Source organism: Pimephales promelas, chromosome 6 (assembly GCF_988280905.1).
Source record: "Pimephales promelas chromosome 6, fPimPro1.hap1.1, whole genome shotgun sequence".
NCBI lineage: Eukaryota > Metazoa > Chordata > Actinopteri > Cypriniformes > Leuciscidae > Pimephales > Pimephales promelas.
The window spans coordinates 30467260-30482632 of NC_142774.1; the positions used below are offsets into that span (position 1 = coordinate 30467260).

The window sequence follows — 15373 nt, forward strand, 5'->3', positions numbered from 1 at the left end:
GTGCTCTGAAAGCTGATAGTCAATGGGAGAGGAACTTCATGGCACTTGAAATATGATAGGCCAAGGCAGAGAAGGACTTTCTGTAATGTGATGTGGTTGCTGCTGTCCGTCTCTAGCCACCGACAGGTGCACTGGGAGGGTTTCCTCATACAATTTCCGTACAGTGTCACATGGCCCATCCAGCACACGCCTATGAGCCCTATGAGGTGTTGAGGTCTCCTCAAAACAAAGACTGCAGGACATACAATACTCTTGTCTGAAAACAATCCTTCTAAGAAGTGCCAGACCGATATATTGGTAGATCAATTAAAGGGTAACTCCACCGGTGGAGACATGGATATGTATTGAAAGTGGGTCATGTATGTAGTAGAAAAGTATCATGAATTTCTAATTTGGGTGCTTCTTGGCCGATAAAAGGCAGAAAGTGACTTTTTAGTGCTGGTGGATTGTAGACAACAATCCAAAAGGCAGAAAGTGACTTTTTAGTGCTGGTGGATTGTAGACAACAATCCCCAGAGTGCATTGCAATGCTCAGCTCCGCAGGCCACTCCCACTACTCCGCCCATCAATGTAGACTAAAGTTGAGCTCCACTCCACCTGGAAATCATTTCGCACAATGAAATCAGATAAGGCGCACTAATATAATATGACGATGTAAGAGCGTCAAGGCAGCGCCCGCGCCATCAGCCAATGGACTGGCTTGATTCTATATGGGCTTCAGACAATCGCCAGACAATTTCTTCCTAATCATCAAAGTTTTTGTGAATTTTGAGCAAATATTGTGCAAAAAAGGGTTTGCTTGACTTCAGCCATTTTTGTCACATTATGCAGCTTATATATCAACATTATATTGTCCATCGGCCAACACGCTTTCTAAATATCGACTATCAAGAACCTAATCTCAGATGACCAATACAGGCTCACTCTGAATGTGCCACAAGAGAGCATGTCTGCTGTTCTTGTTTCAGTCTACCATATGCTTTGGTCAGTAATTTTCTAGCTCTTTCAGTGACTCACTAAGGAACAAGCATTTTTAGCAGGAGACAGAAGGATGTCTCTCTCCGTGCCAATTCAGTTTAAACTATTTGCGAGCAGCAGGGTGCTAGGCTATTTCAGCCTGTCTATTTATACTGATCGTCCTAAAACGTGTGACTGACATAAGAATACCAGTGAAATACATGAATAAAAAAGTCAGCTAAATCAACACATAGCTAGCAAAGCAGACCGAGGAAAGCGTGAACGGGTTATGGCATGGAATACAGACCACTTTTGGTGGGATTTGTGATATGTAATCACACACACCTAACACAGGAAACACAGGCCTACATTCCAACATCATAAGGAAATACCGATGGTCCCAATTTATATTTATATATACCGATGGTCCAAATAAATAAAATAAATGGGGGCGACAAGGAAGAAATTTTTTTAGAGAGTAAATAGGTGTTAGAAATAAGATTTAAAAAAAAAACCTCTTATTAAAATAATTACACAATATATCCAATAATACAGTAGTATAATGAGTAGAAAAAACATAATGTAACCTAAAAAATATATATTTCCCAAATAATAGTTTTTTTTTTTTTTACATATTTACATAATTTATACATTTAAATATTTAATAAAATAAAAATAGTAAGTAGTAAAAATAAAATATTTATAATAATTGTTCACAGTATAGGGTCTTTATACAAGAAGTTATATAGTTTGCTTTACAATTTTGTCATGAGGTGAGAATGATCATATTTGGAGGTCAATCTAAAAAGATTGAAAAACACTGATCTAATGCACACGACTCAAACTCAAATCTAGATCAGTGACGTGAGGATGCTCCCTATCCAATCCTCGACCCCTAAAATAGGTCATAATATTAATACCAAGACCTACATCTAAAACCTTTAACATCTCAGGGGATGAAATAGTTCTGCATTCACATGTTACACTTGACAGTTAATCAGGTCAAATAAAACAAAGGCCACGTAGTAGTGTAAACTAGTGTAAGTGTATACCTATGCCACAAACGCTCTGTAAACAAACTGTTTGATTGAGTATGTGAGCTGCCCTGACGACAGCGCTCGAATATAAAAGGGGCGTGGTCTGTAGAGGACAAGTGGGCGTGTCTTTGTCTCCCACAACAACTGGAATCGCTTAGAAAGGGGGTGTGTCCGTTCGCAGAATATGAGTGAATCCTTCTGTAGCTGCATATTTTTGATTGAGTCCTGTTTTCTGTTGAAAAGTGTTCATTAGTGGCGACCTACAGTAAAAAAAACAACCTGGCAACAAATTTATACAGGCTGATGGTTGTCATGTGAGTGAAAAATTCGGTGAGCCATCAAAGCCTAGCTAGTCCGATTACAGCACCGAATCCCGCGCACATGATCCCCGCGCTGTTGGGATCCAATGCCCGCTGTTGTAACCAAAGACGATGCACACGCTCGCGCACTCACAACAGGTAACGGTGCAATATTTATAAGCTCTACAGAACGTAATGCAACCTCTTTGTATGAGTGTCGAAGCATGTTAAAATGATACAAAATAAATGTTTACTTTTACTTCTGTGCGCATATGAGCAGCAGACTCACCTCGATCCATTTCTGAGCTTCTTGAAACGCTGGTTCAGGGGTAGCGTCTGCACATTCACCCTGCTCCAGCTGGGCATTTGAAGCCGAATCGTTTCCAGGACTGGCCATTTCACCCCCCAAAAAGCGTCTTAGCAAGAGGCCACTGAAAGCCTAGATGCGATATCCAAACAGACCTGTGTGTTTACCTCAAATCATTCGCCGTAATAAGCGGACACGTTCTTCAATATGCTGAGCTCGAGCGTTCGCGGCGCAACACACTGCGGTTCTCCAGCGCGCAGCAGCACTGCAGATGAACTGCGCGAACTACCACGCTAGATGCAATACGAGTCCGACCTCCGATGCTAAAAATATCAACTAAAAAAACACCAGAGGTCCACATTCAGCCAATGCGTTGGGGGGCAGCAAGGCGAGCGCATCAGCCTCCCTGTCTCTTCTCCTAGAGAACGGGAGACTGGCATGCGCGAGAGCGCGGGGGAACGGAATTTAACGAGAACAATAGAGTTCCGTTACCGCTCCAGTTACGGCCAGATATCTCTCCCTCTCTCTTTATATAGCCTATTATATTATATTATATTATATTATATTATATTATATTATATTATAGGCCTATATTATATTATATTATATTATAAACAACTCACTCTCTCTTGTCTCCCGGTCTCTCAAAGAAGGCTATAGTATTATATCAATAGATTAGCCTATTAGTTTATATTAAGCAGGCTTAGCCTAAACCTAGTTGCATTTCCCGAATACCAGTACTTGAATGGCTGCACAAGATTTTTAAGTAAATTCATAATTCTAAAAGTTTCTAACGTTGTAGGGGAAAAGTTTTATAAAAGTTTCCTAAAAAGGTAAAGACTGATAGCAAAATACAACTGAAATATGCTATTGCTATTTGTCCCTTAGAATGAATTTTCAGAGTAATTTTATACCTTAATAAGGATTTATCCAACCGTTTAAATCTGTCAAAACTTGACCCTATACATTTAACTGAAACAAATACTTCTGAATAGTTGGGCTGTTTCTTAAAAACACCACACCACTAGCCATAAATAATGGATACATCATAAGACTAACTAAATACTGCTAGAATAGGCATACATATAATACACTAGCATATCTAATTAGGCCTAGAAAGGAATATTAAATATACTTAATTATACAGCAAGTTTGAATAAAATCTACAGAATGCAGTTATATTTAGTACATTCCTCACCCCACATTATAAATGTCTTGGTATTTTTGCACCAAGCACTGGTTCATTTCTGACCCTGGTCCCGTGTGCCACTTTTAGAGTTGCACTTTTGTCAGGCAAAAAATATTCATTGTCTATTGATGCATGAGGCAGCTCACATGAAGCAACTCTCAGCAGCTTTCTGTTAACACATCAAATCCTTTACCAACCTAAACCCCGCTATATGAAATTACATGATGTGTACATCTTTTAGAAATTCCTGATTGTGCGGATTCATTTTAAAACTGAACAATAATAAACGTGACTGCAGCTTTAGGCTCATAAAAAAGTGTATATGCTACAAATAAATATAAGAAAATATTTGTAAACCCCAAAGATTTATTGAATTCTTAATTCTGAAATTATAAGTCTATCAATTATTGTTCAGGCAGAATTAATTTCAGATGTTAATACTTTATGTTAAGGGTTTGTTCAGAATGTTTGATAAATATTAGTACAGCTAATCTGCAGTCAAATAAACATAAATTTGATTTTAGGCCAAGAGGTTCAAAGGTCAATTTAGTATTTTTTTTACAACTTACGAGTCAGGAGAGGGAAACAGTGCCCTACCAACACTGTTTACAGTGGAGGTGGGCGGCTGTTCACCTCAACTGGGGATGTCGTCGGACGGTGTAAGGAATACTTCGAGGATCTCCTCAATCCTGCCGTCACGCCAGAGGTGGACTCGTCCATCCCCCTAGCTGAGGTCACAGGTAAGGCACCGGGGGTGGATGAGATCTGCCCTGAGTACCTCAAGTCTCTGGATGTTGTGGGGCTGTCTTGGCTGACATGCCTCTGCAGCATCACGTGGCGGTCGGGGGCAGTGCCTCTGGGATGGCAGACCAGGGTGGTGGTCCCTCTTTTACAACTACAGGGGGATCACACTTCTCAGCCTCCCTGGGAAAGTCTACGCCAGGGTACTGGAGAGGGGAATACGGCCGATAGTGGTACCTCGGATTCAGGAGGAACAGTGTGGTTTTCGTCCAGGCCGTGGAACACTGGACCAGCTCTATACTCTCTACAGGGTGCTGGAGGGTTCATGGGAGTTTACTCAACCAGTCCACTTGTGCTTTATGGATTTGGAGAAGGCATTCGATTGTGTCCCCCAAGGTCGGCCTGTGAAGGGTGCTCCGGGACTATGGGGTCCGGGGTTCTTTGCTAAGGGCTGTCTGGTCCCTGTATGACCGAAGCAGGAGCTTGATTCGCGTAGCCGCTAGTAAGTCAGACTTCTTCCCAGTGCATGTTGGACTCTGGCAGGGCTGCTCTTTGTCGCCGATTTCTAGGCGCAGCCAGGGGCCGGAGGGTGTCAGGTTTGGGGACTATGCAATTTCGTCTCTGCTTTTTGCGGATGATGTTGTCGTGTTGGCCCCTTCACACCAGGACCTTCAACATGCACTGGGACCAAGTGTGAAGCGACTAGGATGAAAATTAGCAGCTCCAAATCCGAGGCCATGGTCCTCAGTCGGAAATGGGAGGCAAGCCCACTTCAGGTTGGTGGAGAGATCCGTCCTCAAGTGGAGGAGTTTAAGTATCTTTGGGTTTTGTTCACGAGTGAGGGAAGGATGGAACGGGAGATTGACAGACGGATCGGTGCAGCATCTGCAGAAATGCGGTCGGTGTACCGTTCTGTTGTGGTGAAGAAGGAGCTGAGCCGTCAGGCAAAGCTCTCGATTTACCGGTCAATCTACGTTCCTACTCTCACCTATGGTCATCATGAGCTTTGGGTCATGACCGAAAGGACAAGATCCCGGATACAGGCGGCCGAAACGAGCTTTCTCCGCAGGGTGGCTGGGCGATCCCTTAGAGAAGAAGCTCGGTCACTCGGGAGGAGCTCAGTGTAGAGCCGCTGCTCGTCCACATCGAGAGGGGTCAGCAGAGGTGGCTTGGGCATGTATCTGTTCCGGATGCCTCCTGGACGCCTTCCCGGGGAGTGTTCCAGGTACGTCCCACTGGGAGGAGACCCTGGGGATGGATGGATGGATGGATGGATGGTCGGTCACTCTGGATGGATGGATGCTCGGTCACTCTGGATGGATGGATGCTCGGTCACTCTGAATGGATGGATGGATGCTCGGTCACGATGGATGGATGGATGCTCGGTCAGGATGGATGGATGGATGCTCGGTCACTCTGAATGGATGGATGGATGCTCGGTCACTCTGGATGGATGGATGCTCGGTCACTCTGAATGGATGGATGGATGCTCGGTCACGATGGATGGATGGATGCTCGGTCAGGATGGATGGATGGATGCTCGGTCACTCTGGATGGATGGATGGATGCTCGGTCACTCTGGATGGATGGATGCTCGGTCACTCTGAATGGATGGATGGATGGATGGATGCTCGGTCACTCTGGATGGATGGATGGATGGGTGCTCGGTCACTCTGGATGGATGGATGCTCGGTCACTCTGTCACTCTGGATGGATGGATGGATGGATGCTCGGTCAGGATGGATGGATGCTCGGTCACTCTGAATGGATGGATGGATGGATGGATGGATGGATGCTCGGTCACTCTGGATGGATGGATGGATGGATGGATGCTCGGTCACTCTGGATGGATGGATGGATGGGTGCTCGGTCAGGATGGATGGATGGATGCTCGGTTACTCTGGATGGATGGATGGTTGGATGGATGCTCGGTCACTCTGGATGGATGGATGGATGGATGGATGGATGGATGCTCGGTCACTCTGTCACTCTGGATGGATGGATGGATGGATGCTCGGTCACTCTGGATGGATGGATGGATGGATGCTCGGTCAGGATGGATGGATGCTCGGTCACTCTGAATGGATGGATGGATGGATGGATGGATGGATGGATGCTCGGTCACTCTGGATGGATGGATGGATGGATGCTCGGTCACTCTGGATGGATGGATGCTCGGTCACGATGGATGGATGGGTGCTCGGTCAGGATGGATGGATGGATGCTCGGTTACTCTGGATGGATGGATGGTTGGATGGATGCTCGGTCACTCTGGATGGATGGATGGATGGATGGATGCTCGGTCACTCTGGATGGATGGATGGATGCTCGGTCACTCTGGATGGATGGATGGATGGATGGATGCTCGGTCACTCTGGATGGATGGATGGATGGATGCTCGGTCACTCTGGATGGATGGATGGATGGATGCTCGGTCAGGATGGATGGATGCTCGGTCACTCTGAATGGATGGATGGATGGATGGATGGATGCTCGGTCACTCTGGATGGATGGATGGATAGATGCTCGGTCACTCTGGATGGATGGATGCTCGGTCACGATGGATGGATGGATGCTCGGTCAGGATGGATGGATGGCTGCTCGGTCACTCTGGATGGATGGATGGATGGTTGGATGGATGCTCGGTCACTCTGGATGGATGGATGGATAGATGGATGGATGCTCGGGCACGATGGATGGATGGATGGTTGGATGGATGCTCGGTCACTCTGGATGGATGGATGGATGGATAGATGGATGGATGCTCGGGCACGATGGATGGATGGATGCTCGGTCACTCTGGATGGATGGATGGATGCTCGGTCAGGATGGATGGATGGATGGATGGATGGATGCTCGGTCAGGATGGATGGATGCTCAGTCACTCTGGATGGATGGATGGATGGATGCTCGGTCACGATGGATGGATGGATGGATGGTTGGATGGATGCTCGGTCACTCTGGATGGTTAGATGGATGCTCGGTCACTCTGGATGGATGGATGGATGCTCGGTCACTCTGGATGGATGGATGGATAGATGGATGGATGCTCGGTCACGATGGATGGTTGGACGGATGGATGCTCGGTCACTCTAGATGGATGGATGGATGGATGCTCGATCACGATGGATGAATGGATGGATGGATCTTACAAGTCATGGTGCTGATCGAACAACTCAGGATGGGAAGCAGAAGATATAATAAGGCTAGACACCAGCGTACAACAGTTTTGAATAAAAGTTGCCACATGGCTGACATATAAATCAACCCCATATTGAACTTGTAAATCATATCAGCTTTTCAGGCACAAATTGGGAAAGAAAAGTCAATTGACAAACTGATGTTGGTCCAGAGGGTTTGAAACCCCCTGCCACCAATTCTTATATGATTGTTTAAAGACCCCATCAAATCAGTTGGCCAGCAGTTTTATTTCTAATGTTGACATAATTCTTGAATCAGTGAGGACAATAGAGGTTTAAAAAGTGCATCCTTTTCCAGCTAATGTCACCTACAACCACTTCCACGATAGTTTGGGATGGTTTACATTTCAATTTTCAAGAGTTTAAAAATAACAAATATGAGGATTATAAATACATGACCCTGGTAGGCCTATACATCTCAATAAGGTGAGAAATTTGTTTTGCTGTTATCTACCTAATTATTTATTTAAAAGCATGAACCATATGAAGCAACTGCTATTGAGGTGAATAGCACTGCTGACGGATAGCTTTCTTCAGGTAGGCTATTAATAGAAAAGTGCTTTTCAGTTGTCTTGTGGTCCCACAGCAGCACTGCATATTCACCTCTCCATGAAGTGAACAGAGTGTGTCTGTCAGATAGGAGAGGCATACAAAATGTGCAGTGCTATGTACGACCAATAGGTGTCATTGCACTTCAGCTTAACCTGATCCGAGTCCCCTTTTTTATCTTAGTTGCCATACGACCCCTGCTGGAAGGACAATCTACTGTACCCATTTACATCCAAAGGGAGATGGTCCTCACTGCGGAACATGAAATCCATGGGGAGGAGTCGGATCCAGATCCAACTCCTCCCACCTTACATACACCTAAACCTAACCAACTCCGCCCCCTGATCCCTAAACCCACCCCTAATCCCTAAACCCAACCCTAATCTTACCCATCTCCACCCCTTGGATCGTGATCCGACTCCTCCCCGTGGATCTCATGTTCTGCATTGAGGTGCTACTGTCCAAAGGTGGATGCTACCTACTTGTTCAGATGACATTTTCCAGTGAAAATGATTGTTGTTCATACTTCCAAAAAGAAAAATCTGTGATTCTGAATGCCAGTATTTACACCGGCACAGTGACTGACAGCCTCACACTCTCCTCTAACATTGTGTTCATCCACGCTGTCCCGTGTCGAAAAGTACAACTCATGCAAAGTTTATAATTCCGCAAATAACTGCAATTGCAGATTTCGAACAGAGATGGCGACAGAGGAAAAATGGCAGACTGCAGCTTTAAAGGTAGGGCTGGCAATTTCGGACAGACTAGCAATAGCAAGCTTGAAAGCATAAGATCCCACCCTCCCTTCAGAGTGCCCCACAAAGCCAAGCTTCCTTCAAAACACATGAACACGGACAGCAGCCATGCACTGCAAAGCGTCACGAGACAGCGTTAAATTGCCTCATGTCTTACATTACACCATACTGAACGTTAACAATTTACAGTGCTCTAGTTGAACCACTTGTGTGGTGCCGATTAATTTCCGCATTTACCTGGGCAAGCAGGGTGCGTGGAGGTATGGAAATTATGTTGACAGGTAGGTAGAACATTGTAGGCTATGCATTCGGACTGTAGTAGTCATTCCACTTTTTCATACGTTTTAAAGGGATAGTTCACTTTGAAATTGATTTTTGGTATGTTTTAGCTTACCTCAAGGGCATCCAAGATGTAGGCGTCTTTGTGTCTGTCAGTCATATAATGCAGGTCTATGGTCACCACCTCAGAGCATGAACAGAGAAGTCCAAATTAAACACGATGTAATGACAAGTACACATTGATGGCCGACCTCTTACCTCTTGTAACCACAGCCACGTCCAAGTGATCTGAGGGCGAGGGCACTTTGGTCTGGAAAGCGTCTGAAGTGATCTTTTCGGAAGTCAAGAAGAGTTTACGCGAGTATACCTGATTTTCTTTTACGACAGTTTAAACATCCCGGATAAGCGCGAATTAGTACCATTTTAATTAGCTGTCTTACCTACAATCTTTTTTCTGTGTAAACAATGAGTGACGTACACGCGCGAGAGATCACTTTCCGGGGGTTTCGGTGCTTGCGCAGACCAAAGCGCCCACGACTTCAGATCACTTGGAGGTGGCTTTGGTTACAAGAGGTAAAAACGATATAAATACTGTTTGTTTCATGTCTTAGGCCATCAATGTGTGCTTACATTTATGAGTCATTAAATCATGTTTAATTTGGACTTCTCTGTGGATGCTCTTTGTGGTGGTGACCATAGACCTCCATTATATAACTGACAGATAAGAACGGTTTGACCTAAAAATATCAGAGTTTAAACTACTGCGGAAACGAAGACACCTACATTTTGGATGCCCTTGAGGTAAGCTAAAACATACCAAAAATTAATTTCAAAGTGAACTATCCCTTTAAAGTCAAAAGTTACCTGCTAGTACCTCAAACAAAACCCTGATACCACTAAACTTTCAAACTTTTGGAAATCTAGTGAAATTTCTTCCACAAAAGTAATCATTGTTTCAAATCTCGTGACATAGGTTACTCTGGCGAACGTCACAGCATCAGTCAATATTCAAAGTTTAGCGCAATAGTACAGTATAGTTGTATAGTTAGTGTGACCAAAAACAAACATTCCTTCCATCCAGAGAACAAGCACAACACATAGCCTACAGACATATGCCCTGGACACATTGCGAAGAAAAAAGTGGTAGGCAACCGTTGGTTTGGGGGCTTTGCTTTGGCATCACAGGTACCAAAGAGAAAGAATCAATTGTTGCGAATCTCAAATTGTTTTGCAAATTCGTTCAGGGTCTAAGATGCACTTTTCCAAGCATAGAGCTCAAATAAGCATCATATCAATGACTTTGTAAAACGTTTTACAATTTAGAGCATAGTCAGTATGATTTAGTTACATATATAATTCAGAAAACATACAATGTTTCCATTATGTGGGAATGACATGTTCTGTATTTGTGTGTATATAAATAAATAAATAATGGCTAATACATGTAGAGAGATGCAGTGGATTTGGATTGCTCTCAATAACCCTGACATTTCAAGGTTTGACCAATTGTTGAGACTTCCCTTGAAGTTTCAATAGCAACGTTGCAGACCCAACCAGAGAGAGATACTTTGGTTTGCTGTAAATTAAAAATTGCAAAGCCACCTTTAATAAGAACCAACAAACTTGCTTCAGCTTAAATATATGCAGGCTTAAAATATCCGCATAAAGCAGTTTTAGCTTTTGCCAAGTCTTTTAATCCTGATTTCACTGTAATGCTATGGAAAACCGCCGCTTGGAAATAATGCTATTAACGTTTTCATACAGGATGTGGAAAAATATGAGGAAGAGAGTAAATGGTTTTTTTCATTTTGGGAGTGAACTTTTCATTTCAGAAAAAGAGATGAGAAGAATGGAGATGAGAATGGAAAAACTGAAAAGTTCAAGGAAGAGAAAAGTATAGATTTATTACTGAACCACCCTTTGAAATTCAAAAGACTAGGAATAGGGGTCAAAAAGAATTTGCACTACCAAGTAAAGCATTACTAATAATATCTCATAAAAAAAGTACAAATGTTTGTTAAAAATTTTTTTATATCAAGCCTTCAAATGATTTTGGTTACAGATATTATACATATGAAACTACAACATGTTAAATGATACAATTGTATTTTTAATGGTAAGAATTAAAACAACCAATAAACAAACGCAAGAGAATTCATAAGCTCTCTTATTGGTTTTGCAAAAGAATAAGGAAAAAAAAAAAAAAAAAAAACATAAATAGTAAAACTGAGGTAACTGCTATTGTACCAAGCAGGGGAGAAATAAAACTCCTATAACACAGAATGACAATAGTTAAGTAAGGTAATGCACATTTGTTGTTTGAAAAGAATAAAGGATTCATAATTTTCTGGTCGCCATGATTTCGACTTATGACACTAAAGCGGACAACACTGGAAAATGTTTTAAAGGCATCTCTCATTAAGACACTGCAGGCTCTGAGACTACATTACAGAATTCATATGACACTTTCTACACCAGTCATAGAGCCTACATAATGCACAACAGAGGCAGTTATATCCATTCATAATGATAATGCATGACAAAACAATCATACACATACAAACACCCATCTAGTTCATGTTCATCTCAGGCATTCATTATAAAGTAACGCACATGGCTATGAATGGCTATAAAAGCCTTATGGAGGCTGTATGAGTGGGTGCACTGGAAGGCCGTTTAAAAAAAAAAAGAACAGCTAACTGTATAGAGAGGGCAGTGAGAGAGCAAAACGACAAATGAAAAGACTTAAACAGAATTAAACCATTTACCAAGACCAGGAGAGCCTTTTGGGAATGAAGGGAACGTATTTAAAACGCCACAATTCACAAGGGATCTGTCTCTCTCTCTTTGCGCGCGTGTGTGTGTGTTTCCCTCCCTGTTGTCCTGCAGAATCTGTGCATTTTCTTTTTTTAAAGAAGCCCAAACGCTATGATATAATCTCGGTCCTCTTTGAAAAGGCATCCCCGATTACTAAAGGAAAGGCATACGAAACCAAATGACCCAAATTCAAAATTAGAGCTAATTTTTGTTAAACTCGTGAGTACTGTGGGCAACACTGCTACAGGGTTAACGGGCATAAAACGAATTTCATAGGCAAAAATTTTACTTCAGCTTGGGCTTAAAAAGATGGTGAATCATTTAAGAGATGCCAGACTTAAGGCAAATACCAGGATTTAATCGGTGCCTACGCAGCCATCAAACATTAAACTATGGTGCCTTAAGTGCTTAATGATAACAGTGGTAATTAGTCTACACAATCAATCTGCAGGACTGGATATGGATTAGGAATACATATTTGAATTGTTATGTTTTGTAAATTGCAATACTATTGAAAAATGTGATCGGTGGCAAAAAAAACCCAACACAAAACAAACAAAAAAAAACATTGCAGCAGGATACATCTATGAACTTTGAGAATATTCCACTGCCCCTCCAAACCAATCACGTCATGTCAGTGCACATCCTCAGCCAATCCCAGACGAGAATAAAAGTGAGAGTGACAAGCCAGTGTTCTGTACCACACATATGGGATAAATAACAAACAACTGAATCTCTAATACACACACTCTTTCACGCAAAAGCACACACACCTCACAGTTTTCCAATTCTATAAAGACTGCTAAATCATAATTGAGCAAGACCCACCCAAAAGCCCCTCTTTATGTATAGATATAATTTGAATCTTATGCAATCTTTTGTTCCATTTTTTGAAGACAATTTTTTTTTCCTATTAAAAAAAATTCTGAATTTTGTCATTTTTCCCTCTATATTGATACATACATATTTATATATAGCTATATTTGTTGGTAAAATATAAAAGCCCATGATCACAACATTAACCTTCGTAAAGACCACCACACCACGGTGTGCTCACATAGCCGGGAATGTTAGTGCACATACACACACTCATTCACACAAGACTGCAACATACCAAAACACCCACCCCCAAAGGGGAGAACTAAACTATATATATTTATATATTAAACAACCAAAAAAAGAACCAAAACATAACCAGAATGATAATATGAACCATAATCTTTGGACTTCCACTCAAAAGAATTAATGATCAAACAACCAACAGGACGTGTGTTTGTGTGTATGTGTGTCTCAGTTAGTTGGATATTCATAGTTGAATATCAAACAATGTTTTTGATTCAAAGTTCTCAAAAATCATTTGCAGCAGTCATCTGTGTGTGAGGAGTAATTTAGCATTTGGAAGTTAATTGAATGTAACAGGGTAAGAGAATGACAGAAGTGTTTAGTGGTGTGCATGTATGTAAATGTGTGTGCGAGTGTTCGGTGAGCAGCGTCACTCGGAATCCCGCTGGACTTCAGAGGCATCTGCTCGGCAAATAGGACAGGTTCTGTTAGCCTAGAAGACAGAGGAGGGCGGATTGTCAAATTGATCTAAGAAACATATAGATCATAACTTGGCAAAAGCTGTAGTTAGGCAAGTCTACATCTGCCTGAGGGTGCGGTCACACTAGCAGCTTTCTGTTGGGTCAATGCGGCAAATTCGTGTGACCAACTTGGTTGTGAAATCAGCATGGGGAAATCTTTTGCTCTCACATGAAATTCACGATTTTGTGGATTCCTAGTGATATGACAATTCGCTGAACAACAATAAATGTGACCACACCCAACGATAGTGTTCTCAAACAGTCAGTCAAGGGACCTTAGCAAACCTCCGAGGAGGCTTATGATGCGTTCTATTATTTATCCATCTCGGAGATCTGAATCAGAAGACAGACGTTGCCTAGCAACACGCCAACTTTCCTCGGATTTCTCCTCTCGGACGTCGGACAACCGTGAGGATACCGAGCAAGAATTCCGTTTCGTAATTCAAGATGGCTGCGCTCTGTCACTTTTAAGTATGAATTGTTTTCATTGTTATTGAACCGCTTTGGTATTTTAAATGACGATTATAATCACTCGTATTACTGCGTCCCCTGTAGGTATGGGAATCGGTTGTTGTGAGTGCTAACGTTGCTAAAACATGAAATAAGTGAACATTTTCAAGTTCAAATGGCTGTGTTTTGATGAGGTATAGTCATAATATTTTTGGAGCGCCTGATACTCGGCCAGTGCTACCATTACAACAGCTTTCTGGGTGGCATCCATTTTTCTCTCCGATTTGGATGCGATCCGACACGCAAAACATAATAGAACGCTTGAAGTGTGGGCGAGACGTCATATCCGAGGTCTAAATCGGTTCGTTGGCTATAATAGAACGCACCATAAGACACAACTAAAAAGCATCAATATATTAAAATAATCGAACTCTGATCTAAATTGCAATGCTAAAAAACAAATCAAAATGTAACAACTTTATTTCCTATATAATACAACTAAAAATATTTGACAATTAATACAATAACTTATTTTTAAATAATAATAATAATAATAATAATATTATAAAGTTAATTAATTAGCATGCTTGCTTACCTTGAGCCATTTGTCGACACACTTGGCATGGAATTCGTGATTACAGGGCAGTACTCTCAACAGCTGACGAGACTCGAAATCACACATGCACACTACACACCTGTAGGGAAAGAAGGAAGACAATGTCATTAATTAACTCGTTCCAACATCACAATTTTTGTTCACGTATTTTTTAAAACAAATCAAAGAAAACGTGTCTATTTTAAAGCTGCAGTCCGGCGTTTTTCCTCTTTGTCGCCATCTCTGTTCGAAATCTGCAATTGCAGTTATTCACAGAATTATCAACTTTACGCGAGTTGTACTTCGACACGGCACAGCGAGGATGAACACAATGTTTGAGGAGACTGTGAGGCTGTAAGTAACCGTGTCGATGTGGATACTAACATTCAGAATCACCGATTATTCTTTTGGGAAGTATGACCAACCTCATTTTCACCAGAAAATGTCATCTGAACAAGAAACATCCACTTTTGTTCTGGTTCTGACATTGCAAGTTATCATAATCGCACAAAACCGTGCAAATTATACTTTGTTCTCAAATTGTTAATGTTAACAACGTCAGCATTGCGTGACTACATGTAATGTCCTTCCGATATGTATCCTTGTTTTCGCACG

The 15373-nt window shown here is 42.1% G+C and overlaps 2 protein-coding genes across 6 annotated transcripts in view; both read right to left on the reverse strand.

Moving 5' to 3' along the window:
* limch1a (LIM and calponin homology domains 1a) overlaps window positions 1-3049 on the reverse strand; it is a 56958-nt gene extending 53909 nt beyond the window's left edge. For 2 of the 3 annotated variants that reach the window (XM_089132377.1, XM_089132376.1), the window contains exon 1: window positions 2583-3049. In XM_089132377.1, coding sequence (XP_088988503.1) covers window positions 2583-2690 — 108 coding nt within the window. In that variant the 5' untranslated portion in view covers window positions 2691-3049. The remainder of the gene's footprint in view (window positions 1-2582) is intronic. The other variant, XM_089132375.1, reaches the window with a different exon arrangement.
* Window positions 3050-11334: 8285 nt separating this feature from the next.
* rnf38 (ring finger protein 38) overlaps window positions 11335-15373 on the reverse strand; it is a 39438-nt gene continuing 35399 nt past the window's right edge. For all 3 annotated transcript variants that reach the window (XM_039691823.2, XM_089132378.1, XM_089132379.1), the window contains exons 12-13: window positions 14759-14858; window positions 11335-13685 (exon numbers count right to left, since the gene is read on the reverse strand). In XM_039691823.2, the coding sequence (XP_039547757.2) occupies window positions 13623-13685; window positions 14759-14858 (163 nt within the window). In that variant the 3' untranslated portion in view covers window positions 11335-13622. The remainder of the gene's footprint in view (window positions 13686-14758; window positions 14859-15373) is intronic.